We start from the raw sequence: 12291 nt of genomic DNA, 5'->3' as shown, positions 1-12291 counted from the left end.
CCATTTAAAAAAAAAATTTCCTCGAGTAGGAGAGTAGGTCTGAATTCTCTATTACCAGTTTTTCCATCAGTCAAAAAATTATATCAAGCACCTAGTATGTGACATTTTTCTGGGCACCAGGAATATAGTGACAAGCAAGTTAAAGGTTCCTGGCCTCAAGAAGCTCGCATTCCAGTAGGGAAACATGTTCCTTTCTCTCTATAACTGACTTGAAAGCAATTATTATAAAATATATAATCTTTAAGCAAGTTTTAGTTGCTACTTTTTGAGAGCTTCCTTTGGAGCTTCCATACCCTCACATAATGGACCTTATTTGCCTCAAGCAGAATTGGCAGGCCATATATGTTTGCCGAAAATCTTGGGGGAGGAAACTTAGAAGAATGAGCCTGAGGGAGTAGGGGTGGTTCTAACGTTTAGAGAGGACTAGGAGTTCACCACATAGCAAACACAGATTGGGAAAGTGACAGAGGGAATCCGTGTGTATGTCTTTTCTACCCCCTACAACATATTCAGGAACCAGTCCCTGACATAGAAAATGAGTCATGGAAAAGCCCTGGACAGCAGCCACCTTCCAGCCAGCCTGAATCCCCCCAATTCTCAGATATCCAAGTTCCCTCTGTGTCACAGAAGCCCCCAAACAGGAGGCCCTCAAACCACAGTACCCTCCCAAGAAGGATGTGAAGCCAACAGTGACTGCCCAAGGGGAAGGTCAAACCACCACTGTCCCCCGAGGAGATCTAACTATCAATATCCCCTGAGGGAAAAGTCATCCTACCAGTGTCCCCTAAGAACATCAAACCACCGACATTCTTCCCTGGGGAGGGGGGGTCATCAGATCCCCTCCATTGAATCATATTGACCCCCTGCCCTAGAAACCTTGGGACCCACAATGCCCACTAAAGAGGTCCCCATCCTGAAAATCCCAAGAGATCCCCATTGTTAAATCCTCCTCCGAGGAAGTCTTTCATACAGTGCATTCCTTCTCTAGCATGTTCTCCTCCTCCTATAGGATGTCCTTGGAGAAAATTTTGTCCTACATTGCCTTTTCCTTCTTCCTCTCTGTGCCTAAGGGTGGTGATGGTGGGAAGTGGTGAAGAAAGGAGTGCAGAAGGGCCATTGAGGCTCTCAGGAGAACCACTCTGGTCTAGTGCTTTCCATAAGGAATGCATCTCTAGGGGATGGGCAAGGGAAAAACTGTTGTTGTGGTCTTGAAGCTGGAGTTACAGGGTTTCTTATCCTAACCCTTCATAGTACTCCCTGCTAAAGGAATGGCTTTGTGCACATCAGCATGAGGATAAAGGCAACCTCTCAGGAACCCAGAAGGTTAATGGCATATTCTTTGGACCCCTCTGTGATCACTCAGGCTGACAGACTAGGGAATGAGTGCAAAAGTGATGCCATCCTGAGTCAGAGAATGAGAAGTGGTATAGGCAAGGGCGTGAATCAGGGGAAAGATCTCATCCCACACACACACTGTGATCTAGTGTGCAATGGGATGATGGGCATAATTCTGTGCCTACCCAACGACCCTAGGCCTTGAAGGGGAACTAGGGCATAGAACAAGCATCTGGAGCCCTTGGTGTCTCAGAGCCAAATGTTAAAAGTAGTGAACTGAGTTCGGTGTGGCCTTCACTTATTCGCACACCTTCTCTGGGCCTCTGTATCCCCACTGATGATTGTGTAGGGGCACACCACCACAGCACCTTCCTTCTGGCTCAGATTTATCTGAGGCTGCCTATGGAGCTCTGTAAACACTGGTGGGGCAAAGCTGTCTCAGAAAGCCACATGGTCATCCCAGAAATCAGGGCTATCTGGTTTGGGGCCTCCATTTTCACAACCAGCTCCTCCCACACAGGTAGCTGGGGAGAACAGGAATAGAACTCCCTCTGGAGTGTTTGGCATCTGGATGCAGATGACCCAAGACACTTGTGTGTGTGAGGACAATAAGGATTTGGCCCTACTGAAGTATTAGGGGGGGCCTTAGGGGCTCATCGTAAACATACCCTCCTCTAGGGCAGTCTCCACTGTCACTTCTCTAGGCACTCTTCCCCGTCATGGCCCAGGAGGATGCCTCACACCCAAATCCTACCTCTCTGTCTAAAACCCCCATTCCCATGCCTCACCAGATCACAGCTGAATTTGGTTGTTTCATCCTGGTCACAAAGTAACATTTTATAGGCACTCTGAGGACACAAGGATTTAACCTTAGGCAGCACAATTCTTAGATTTCTTGATGAACCAAGGAGATGTTTCTGACAGGATGCGAGGGTCACTCTGGCTCCACTGGTCCTAGTTAAGGCCCAGAAGCTGGCCCCTGCACACTTAGGCCCCTACCTCCCAGGCTGATGTCCTAACATTTACCCCTAACCCACCGTGGTCCCAGCCAGCCCCTTTAAGCCCCTTTCAAGCACATCTTGGGCTCAGGCACCCCAAACCCAGACCAGCTTAGCCCTACACACACAGACTGAGGAGATAGTCCTACAGGCCACACCCCACTCTCTCCTCTTCCCCGAGCAAAGACACCAGAGGGCCAAATGATTAAACACATACTTTATACCCTGAGGTGATCAGGGGAGACTAACACAGGGCTCAGCACTCACACTGCAATATAGAAAAGTAGTCTGTCTCCCTCATCCCAGCTGAGAATTCTGGACTTACAGGAATTAAGCCAGTCCCTTGGATTTCAGAATATTCTTGGTTGGTTTGGTTTGGTTGGTCCCAGTATGGAGAACTAAGTTGTCCTCTTGATTCCCTGTCACAGTGGTTGCATGGAAAGTCAAAGGAGGTCGCACGGTAGGACTGGTCTAAGAAAGGCACCCAAGGAGCATAGGGTTTTACAACTGGGAAGGCCACCGCAAGCCAGAGCTAGAACCACCTCTCGGGAGTGGATAGAGGGGAACTCTTCATCCCAGCAAGGCTGCCTCACTGGAAGAGGATCAGAGGCTAAGTTGGTGTAATGATCAGTGGTGGCCGGCTAGCCCAGCCTCCCTGCCCAGATGGCAGAAGTCCTCTCCCACCTGCAGAGGTAGCTGATGGGCCTGAAACAGGACCACCTCCCCCACTGTTCACTTGCCACTCCTGGAGCCCCGCTGTTTGCTCATGGCTGTGAGCATTTGGCTAATATAGGAAGTCAGGAGGTCATCCATCTTGTAGCCCTGGAAACAGCACAAGAAGATAAACAGAGCAAATAGTGGGACAGGGCCAGCCCATTCAGACCCAGAACACTCCCAGGAAACTGCAAAGGGCAGAGCCCTGAACTAAGGAGAATCCTGTACTGCTCTGGACTCCATCTCCCCAGCCTCACAGCTGAAGGGTTGGACTCATCCAGCCACATGTCTAAGGTTCAAAGTTGTTATGACCCTACATGAAGGCCCTAGCTTGTATGCCCCTTACATCCTGGTGATTCTAAAGGCTTTACCAGTTGAGCCACGCCTTAGAAATGCAGCTCAGTCCAAGAGGCCTCATTGCTAATGGCTCCACTGTTGAACTCAGGGGCTAAAGACTCAGTCCCCAGACACTGCAGTCATTCAAACAATAGTTAATAAATGAGGGGTCTGTTCTCAGCCCCAGATTAAGTGCCCTTCCCAGACCTAAGCTGAGCCTCAAACTGACTTGACCTTGGCCCAATCTGACCTTTGATCCCAATCTCAGGCCAAGCCAAGCACTCCTCACGTTTGTTCTGGGGACAAAGAGGATGGTTGGAGCTTTAGGCAAAGTAGGGGAGCCCTACCAGGCCTAAATAAAAGAGGTCTCACCAGTGATGTCTCACAGAGCAATTTGCTCCCGCGCACCAGGTTCCCAATGGTGATGTGGAAGTAGGTGTTGCCACTGCTCCAGTTGGAGATCTTGGTGAAGGGATGAGTGGTCAAGATGTCCTGGGAAAGCAGAGAAAATTTGAACCTGCACAGTCTGGACCCTCTGGCCTCACTTTCCTCAGCACCAGCCCACACCCACCAGAAAGGCCTTGGGCCCTCAGACAAGCAAAGAAGCAAGAAGAGAGAATCCAGCTCTGCTGTGGAGATGCTAGGGGAGGCAGATGCCTTCTCCCTCCGTGTCCACGAGGCTATGGGGTATGTGGGGCTGGAACTGGAAATTTGGGAGGCCTGAAGGAATGGAAACAGGGGTCCTGGATGGGATGGTCCTACTAGGAGGAAATCAAGAAGATGCCAGGAAGCCTCAGGGAGCACCATGTGTGTGGGTAGAAAATAATCACACAGAAGTATGTGAGAAGAATGACCCGAGAGAGAGAGGAGGAAAACCAGGAAAGTGGAGCACATGAACACAAGAGGAAGGTGGTGGCCATTGGCACCCTTCGCCAGTGGTCCAGTTGTACTCCTCCTGGGTATGTGGTAGGACTGTGCTTCCTGGTTCCCTTGGTGAGGACTACTCTGGCCCATAAATACAAGAATATTTAACCCCGGTGCAGTCTGCCATCCTGACCAATGTGTGGAGAGCATTCTGGAAGGAACGAATGGTTGTAAGGTCCAATGACGCCAAAAGGCCAAGTGCTAAAAAGTTCAGTGGATTTAGTAGCAAGGTGTTGGCTAGTAACTCTAGGAGAGCAATTTTGATGGAGCAGGTAGGGAAATAGACGAAGCAAACACAGACCACTTCTCAAGATCATCTGCCTTCTTGGCCACATTAAGTGAGGATGGTGGCCAGCAGGGGCTTTGGGGGGTTGGGTCTGGGGGCTCTTGTGAGAGGTGCAGACAGAGAAGCACACCCCCGCTCTTCCCTGTCACTGCTTACCTTGGTTCTGGGATCGATGAGGCTGACCCCATACTTATTGATGGCAATTAAGAGGATCTCAGGGAAGTTTGGTTCCGTAGTTTGCTGGCAAAGAAAGCCGGAAACCATCAGAGAGCTGGGGGAGCCCAGAGCAGGAAAAGCTGTGTGCTAGGAGTAAGTTGCCCTCCCCTGCTCAATGCCAGAGGTGCAGCAGAGCCAGTGGCTCTGCCACAACCTCACGGTTTCCACCTCTGCTGGGCCCTCAGTGAGACCCAGATCCCTTCACGGGTCCCCAAGGGACCCCATCTCCCACCCTCTCCGGCAGCAGTTTCATCCCTTCTCTCCTGCTTCTCTAGGAGTCTGGGCCATCTCTTCTCTCAGCCCAAATGTCTGCCCTCTTTAAAAACCCTCTTTGAACTCTAACCCCTGCCTCCAGCTTACCCCTCTGCCTCCCTCTCTTCCTTGTACAGCCAGACTTCTCAAAAGGCCTCCGTCCGAGGTACATAACAAGGCCATCCCCTCCTCTCCAGCCTGACCTACCCCCAGTTCTCACACGAGCCTGTTTACCATTCTCCTGCCTCCGGTCGTGCCCCTCAGGCCCACCCTCGCCCCCCAGTCAGAGTGGACTTCTGGCCCCATCATCCCTATGCAGAACCTTCCAGGGCTGGCCACCACCTTCAGGAGGAAACCCAACCCCCTCGCCGGCTTGCCAGCCTGCCTCACCACAATCTGCTCATTCTCATACCCTGCGCCCATCCATACTCAGCCACTTGCACTTCCTGTACACCACTGGCTCTTTGCTCATGCTAGGCCCTCTGCCAGGAACACTCTCCCCAGGGTCTTCCTGGAAGTTCAGGTGTGGCCTCCTCCAGGAAGCCGCCTCAGCCTTCTCAGTCACCTTGATAAGGGCTCCCCGTTGTCACAGCACAGATCGTTCTCCATTACTGTGGCTGGTTTACACATCTGCCTCCCCTGCCAGGCTGAGCTGCTGGTTGTCCCTCATGTCCCAGGGCTGAGATACCGAGGTGGTACAAAGCTGAGGGTGCTTCTGTCCTTTCCTTGCCAGGGCAGGTGGCAGAGGCCATCGCTGTTTCCCACAGTCCTGGGGAGGCGTTTCTGTGCCTTCTCATCCCCACTCCTTAGTCCCTTCCTCCCTTCCTCCTGAGAAGCCACCCATAACGTACCTTCACCTCGAAGAAGGCTGAACCAAAGGTGGGCCACTTGAAGATGAGCTTTAGAAAGGCTAGCTTGGCCTCCTCCTTGGACTTCCCTGCATGCTTGTTGAAGTAGGCAACGATGGACTGTAGGGAGAGGGGGGATCAGAGGCCTCTCCCCTGCCGCTCCTACCTCACCTGCACTGTTAGCGGTCATGGGCCTTGGAGGGCCAGGCACAGGATGGGGGCCCTGGAGGCCAGGAGGGGCCTCCGTCATCCCAGTTAATGGAATCCTTATTTCCCTTCTCTCCCCTCCCCTCCCCTAAGTAAGCAGACCAAAGAGTATCAAGTGAAATCAGGTCACCATGGCAACCAGAATAGGGCAAATTACTACCAAGCAGCTAGGTGAGTCCTTTGCCTGGAGAACTGGATACTAAAGCGAAAGGAAGCGAAAATGAGAGGGTGACCTTATCGCACACAGGGACAACAAGAGATACTTCCCTGGGCTGCTGGCCAGCACCTGCCGCCTGACCCGTGGGGTGCCCAGAGACCCCTAGTCCTGCTGCCGCCTTTATACTCACCCGCTTCCAGTCATCCGGGGAAACCTGCCGGATGAGGTCCTGGGGCACCAGCTCCCGTAGCAGCTTGGGGATACTGGGGAAGTAGGACTTGTCCTCTTCAAATTTGACCCTGTAGATCAGCGCCCCCAGCTGCAGCACCTCCTCTCGTGTGCACTTGTGATAGCCTCGGAGATACTTGGGCAACTCCTGCCAGAGACAGAGCAGGTCTCAGGCGTGGAGGGAGGAGGAGGAAGTGGGCTCCTTCCTGCCACCCTCAGGCTGGGTCTATTGCCTTACCCCACATTGGGCCTACCTTTTCCTCCAGCCTCAGCTGACACTGTGCCCCAAGGGGAGATAGCACAGTACACGGAAATAGCAACCATGCCTGCAGATCCAGCACTTTACAGTTGGAAAGCAGAGCCATGTATGAATATTATTATTTCATTTTCCCTCATAACGGTCCAGTGGGGTGAGCAGCCACATTTCAAAGACGAAGAAACTCAGAGTGACTATCTGGTGAACCTGAGACTGTTCCACACCCCTAACCTTCTGAGCCTGTCCTTCCTTGGGAAAAGCCTCTCTGGCTGGCCTCTTCCCATTCAATTCCCTTGAGACCCGCTAGTTTCATCAGCAGCACCAGCCTCTTCCCCACTTTGAACTTCCAGTAATTGAGGATGAGGAGTGGACCAAAAGCAAAGATGAAGCTTCCAAATGGCCAACACTGCCCACAGCCTTACAACTGTCTTACCCACTCGTTGAAACGTAGGAAAACTGAGGCTGGCCTGAGGACACACTGCAGATTAGAAACCTGAGTCAGTTATTTTCCATCCACTTTTTCATCTACTCACCCACCTATCTATCCATCCACACCCATCCATCTGTCCACCCATATGGTTCTCCCTACCCATATCCATTTCTCATTTGTCCATCTGTCCACCCACAAGTTCATTCACCATCCATCCTTCTACCCATTCATTCACTGAGTCACCGCCTATTTACCCATCCATCAAGCCAACAAATATGCATTGATCATCTGCTATGAGTCAGGCCTTTTAAGCAACAACATCTACTTCCCTACTCGCAAGGAACTTGTAGTCAAGGCAAGAACAGACATCCATCACCCCAAATTGATGTATAATTACAATCTTTGAAGGAATTGTTCTCAGTGCTATGACAGCATATAACTAGTTGACTTGATCTAGTTTTAGGAACAGGGAAGATTTCCCTTATGATGATTGAAATAACATCTAAAAGCTCAGTAGGTGAAGGAAAGAACCTAGGGAAAAGCTTCCCAGGAGAGAAAATGTTACAAAGGCCCCCAGGCATACCTGAGAATTTGAAAAAACGTAGCTGGAGTGAAGTGAACAAAGGGGTGCTAGATATGAGACAAGGCAGCAGAAGTAGCTAGTGGCACCCCCATGCAGGGCCAGAGTCAGGATTTGGTGTTCTACTTTGAGGGAAGCCACTGAGAGGATCCCAAAAGCATGATGACCCCCGTAGGAAGAATGGATTCAAAGGGGACAAAAATGGACAGGGAAGCTCAGGGCAAAGGTTACCAGCTTCATTCAGATGAGAGATGATGGGCTGACCTGAGTTGGTACTGGTGGTAATGGAGACATGTGGATGGATTTTGGAGAGTTTGGGAGGTGAAGTCATCAGGTGAATGATTTGGGACATGAAAAATGAGGGAGAGGGAGGTGTCAAGGCTGACTTGGGTTTCTGCCTTGGGGGAAATGGTAGCTGATGTTCATGTTGCCATTCACTAAAAGGGCACCATGGGGGAGGGGCAGATCTCACCGGTGAATGAGCCCTGGCAACTCCCAGGCCAGGGTTCTCTCTACCACGGCAGCCACCATCCCTGCCTCCTGCAACCTTCCCAGCATCCTGGTCTGTCTCCCCTACAGAATGATAAACAGGACTGGCCCAGAAAAGATCGCCGAGTCTGCAGTTGTGAAGACATGGATTCAAACCCAGATTCTATCCACCCTGTAGTCCTAATTATATCACTTGATCTCTCTGAGTCTCAGTTTCTCCCTCTATAAAATGGGAACAACATGCCTACTTGTTGGGGTTTGCTGGGAGGGCAGAATGAGTGAAAAGCATCAGACAACAAATAGAGGTTCAACATGGGGGCCTCCCTCCTGGCTTCCCGCAGGCACATGCTTGTGCTAGAATTCACACAGATGCCCTAGATACACCCAGATACACCCAGGTGTAGCCATAGAATCTCTGATTCAGAGGACAGCCCCTCACCAAGGGAAGGGCCTGAATGGGTGGGGATTAAAGTCTCGAAGAAAGTACAAGGCGCTGAGGAAAGAGAAGGGTCTGCCTTTGAGCTACTCCCCAGGATCCCAGCAGGAATCTCTTAGAGGCCTTACTATTTGAGGCCCCCCTCCTGGCAAGGACAGCAGGGTTCTGCTTTCCTGAAATACAGCAAGGCCAGCAGCACATGGAGGCAGCACAGCAGAGAGGGGCAGGCAGCTCACCTGGTAATAGTGGAAGATGGAATCGGCCATCGGGTCCTTCCCGGGCACCGTGGTGGTCCACAGCTTCTTCATGAAGAACACCTGGTAGGTGAGCGAGGGCACGATTCCTGTGGCAGAGGGCAATCAGTCACCCAGAGCGTCCCAGCACAGAGGATCACCCGTGCCCAGCACCAGCCCCAGAGGAGGCCCTAGCTCGGGTCCCACCCAGGTGGACCTCACGGTGTGGCCCTGTGCCAGCACCTGCTCTGCTCTGGGCCTCAGATGATCTCAGGGCCCAGCCTCACATTACCATCCTTGACAGGCCGTGCTTTCTTTATCCAGTCTGTCAGGTGTCGAACAAAGTCGAAGAAGAAGTCATTTTCGGGGACGCTGATGACCTAGGGACATGGCCGTTCCAATCCATTCATTTTAGTTCCACCAATACTGATTTTTCTGACTTTCCCACCCAATGCCTTCCTTTTGGCCCTTTGTTGCAGCCCGAAGAGGTGTCCCACTCTGCCCTGACTATGCCTGTTGAGTCTCCAGAACAAAGCCTACTTCCCACCCAGAGTGACAGTCATTCCAGTCGTTCAGCAAAGACTAAGCCCTGGTGAGAAGGCCAAGAATGAGGCCCAGTCCCTGCCTTGGACAATCTCCAGTATCTGTGACCTGCTCTTCGCACAGGCTCCAAGCTCCTCTGGGTTGAGGACCTTACTGAGATCACCTGTGGGTCCCCAGTGTCTGGCACAGGGACAGTTGTGAAATGAGGAGGCAGACGTGGATGCACAAGGAACTGAGTGAGCACCTGATCTACCTGACATGGTCAAGGAGGCCTTCCCACAGGAAGAGGCTTTAAAGCTGGGCCCTTGACCTTCAAGAACACAGAAGTGAGGAAGAGCAAGGTGGAATGGTGGCAGGGGCCTGTGCTTTGGAGTCAGACCTACTGGGATCTGAGTCCTTGCTGTGTGGCTTTGAATAAGTTACTTAACTTTTCTGAGTCCACGTTTTGTGATCTATTAGGTGGGGATAATCACACCCCCTTCAGGGGTTATTTCAGGGCTAATTGGCCTTGGCAAGGCAGCTGAGGGACCGGTCAAGTCAAATCTGGAAAGTACTTGTGTGTTGTGGCAGGGCGATGAGCCTTGTGTGGTCCAGAATATAAAGTGCCACATGGCTCCCAAGAGGTTTGAGGTCATGCTCTGCAATGCCTCAGAGGAGAGACATTTAGGGGAAGCTGCTACAAGTACGGGGACCGTTGCAGGGATATAAGAAGGAGAGGGACACAATCAGATGCCACATGCAAGCACACCTCTCTCTTCCCCTCTTTCCCCTCCCCACTGCCCCATGAGCTCCTACAGTCCCAGCAAATGTTCCAAAAGACAGACCAACAGCAATCCAATAGGAAGCCAATGACCCATCACCCACCTTGTCTGCAATTTTGACAAAGAGGCTGAATCCTTCTGAGGACTTGAGGAGCAGCCGGGCTGCGATGTTCTGGCAGAAGTCTTTAGCCTTAGTGCTGGACTCCACCTCAAAGGCCTGGGAAGTGAGGGGCAGGCGGCTGCGGCTGGGGCTTCCTGTGCCCCTCTATCTGTGCCTGCAACTAGACTCCCACCCATGCAGGGCACCCTCCATCTGAGGTGTTTCCCCATGGGTCTAGAGCTGGGCACAGCATTTAAGAAAAGGAAAAAGCAGCTCCTGTCTGGATCTTCCCAGATTGTGTCCTCCCCAATCCAAGCACACTCAGCCTCTGCTTCCAGGGTTGTGGGCCTGGCTGTACAAGCATGGGTGACATGAGGCCAAGGGAGCAAAGATAGGCGGGGTGTTTGGGAGGAGAGAGGATGGAGGAAGAAGAAAGCAAATTCCAGAAGGGGGAGGGAAAAAGAAGGGAAGCAGCCCGGGGTAGGGGTAGGTGCGGGGTGGGGGAGGGACTGCTTCATATAACCTTCCACTGGAGGGACAGGAAAGGATTTGTTAGTTTCTTGTCCTTGTCACTGAAATCCTATCATGACATTTCTGAGTCTCTAGTCTCTAGACAAGTTCTAAAACTGCTTTTCAAACTAAAAGTTTTGGTGCTGGATTCATTTATCTGAATGAGATGCTGAGATGGGGGAAAGAGTGGAGGTCAGGAGGCAGCCTGACCTAATGGGCATGATGGGAAGGCTAACAGGACCATTGGACCAGGAGACCCACAATCAGGACAAGTGAGGAGGAAGGAGGGGGCCTGCAGGAAAGTGGGCTCGGGGACAATAGGAGAGGCCTGGGCAGGCAGGCCTGTGACCAGGAACAGAGCTGACATCAGGGAGGTGGCACCAGCATACAGCTCAGCTCAGAAAGAGAGCACTTTTCTCTGAGGCAGAGCCACCTCAGAGAGAGGGAAGAATGATCTTCTCAAGGAAGCTCTTGGAGACAACAGAAGGTCAGATCGGGAACCCAAGGAGTCTGTAGCCTCTCGACTGAGCCCTGACCACTGAGGAGCAAATGTGGGGATGGCAGGGGAGAGGCATCAGGGCTGTTCCCTGTGTCCTCGGGGAATCTGGTCCTTCACCAAGAAGCCAGCAGCCCTCACCTCATCAGTGTCATCAGGAAAGTAGACCTTGTGGAAAATCTGGGTGGTTTTGTGCTGGATGGCCTCCACCTCCACCAGGTGTGGGGGGTACTTCCGGGACCCATTTCTGAAAGCCAGGAGAGGGGTGGAGGGGCAGTCAGGAGCCAGTGGGTTCATGGGGCCATGGGGAGCAGGGAACAGAGGGAACTTTGGAGACAGACCCCAGTTCTAATCCCTTGTCCGCCACTCCCTGCCAGGTGACAGTCACTTAATCTCCACCAGCCTCCAACCCCTCAACTGTAGAATGAGAGAACAGCGTTGGCCAAATAGGGCTGTGGAGGGGACCACGGGACGTGAAGGATGCACATGGGCTGTGCAGAGTATGGAGTATGGCCCAGACATCCCCAACACACTGGAAGGTATGCGCCAGCCCTTCTGAGCAGCCAGACACGATTGCGTCCAGAATGGGCATCACGCTGCAGGCTTTGTCCGACTGGCAGCTGTGGTACCCCAGGGACAGGTCCCACGTGTTGTGTGGCCATGCCCTCATCCACCAGGGACACCCACAAGCCCACTGGGGCTGAGAGCCCATCCCAGCACCTGCCACAGGCTCGTTGCCCACCGCCTCTGCTCTCAGTGGGCCGCCGTACCTCAGGGCTTTCTGGAGCCGCTGCAGGCAGTCGATGGCGAGCGGACAGTGCTTACGGGACTGCAGGAAGCGCTGCACGTGGGGCAGCAGGATGTTGCTGGGTGGGAAGAGGCCCGTGCACAGCCAGAGCAGCTCCCAGCCACGCTCCTCGCTATACCTGCGGGAAGAGGTGGGGTGTCCAGCGGGG

General features: G+C 52.6%; 1 protein-coding gene across 3 annotated transcripts in view; it reads right to left on the bottom strand.

The window, feature by feature from the left end:
• Positions 1-2535: 2535 nt before the first annotated feature.
• MYO7A (myosin VIIA) overlaps positions 2536-12291 on the bottom strand; it is an 84423-nt gene continuing 74667 nt past the window's right edge. For all 3 annotated transcript variants that reach the window (XM_086678384.1, XM_086678382.1, XM_086678383.1), the window contains 10 exons: positions 12106-12261; positions 11477-11582; positions 10333-10446; positions 9218-9305; positions 8929-9035; positions 6464-6649; positions 5913-6029; positions 4750-4833; positions 3756-3875; positions 2536-3155 (listed from right to left, as the gene is read on the bottom strand). In XM_086678384.1, the coding sequence (XP_086534510.1) occupies positions 3066-3155; positions 3756-3875; positions 4750-4833; positions 5913-6029; positions 6464-6649; positions 8929-9035; positions 9218-9305; positions 10333-10446; positions 11477-11582; positions 12106-12261 (1168 nt within the window). In that variant the 3' untranslated portion in view covers positions 2536-3065. The remainder of the gene's footprint in view (positions 3156-3755; positions 3876-4749; positions 4834-5912; positions 6030-6463; positions 6650-8928; positions 9036-9217; positions 9306-10332; positions 10447-11476; positions 11583-12105; positions 12262-12291) is intronic.

The sequence above is a fragment of the Puma concolor genome, chromosome D1 (genome assembly GCF_028749965.1).
Source record: "Puma concolor isolate L17-30 chromosome D1, mPumCon1.1.hap2, whole genome shotgun sequence".
Taxonomy (NCBI): domain Eukaryota; kingdom Metazoa; phylum Chordata; class Mammalia; order Carnivora; family Felidae; genus Puma; species Puma concolor.
Note: the sequence above shows the minus strand (reverse complement) of the source record. Positions and strands in the feature narration are given on the sequence as shown.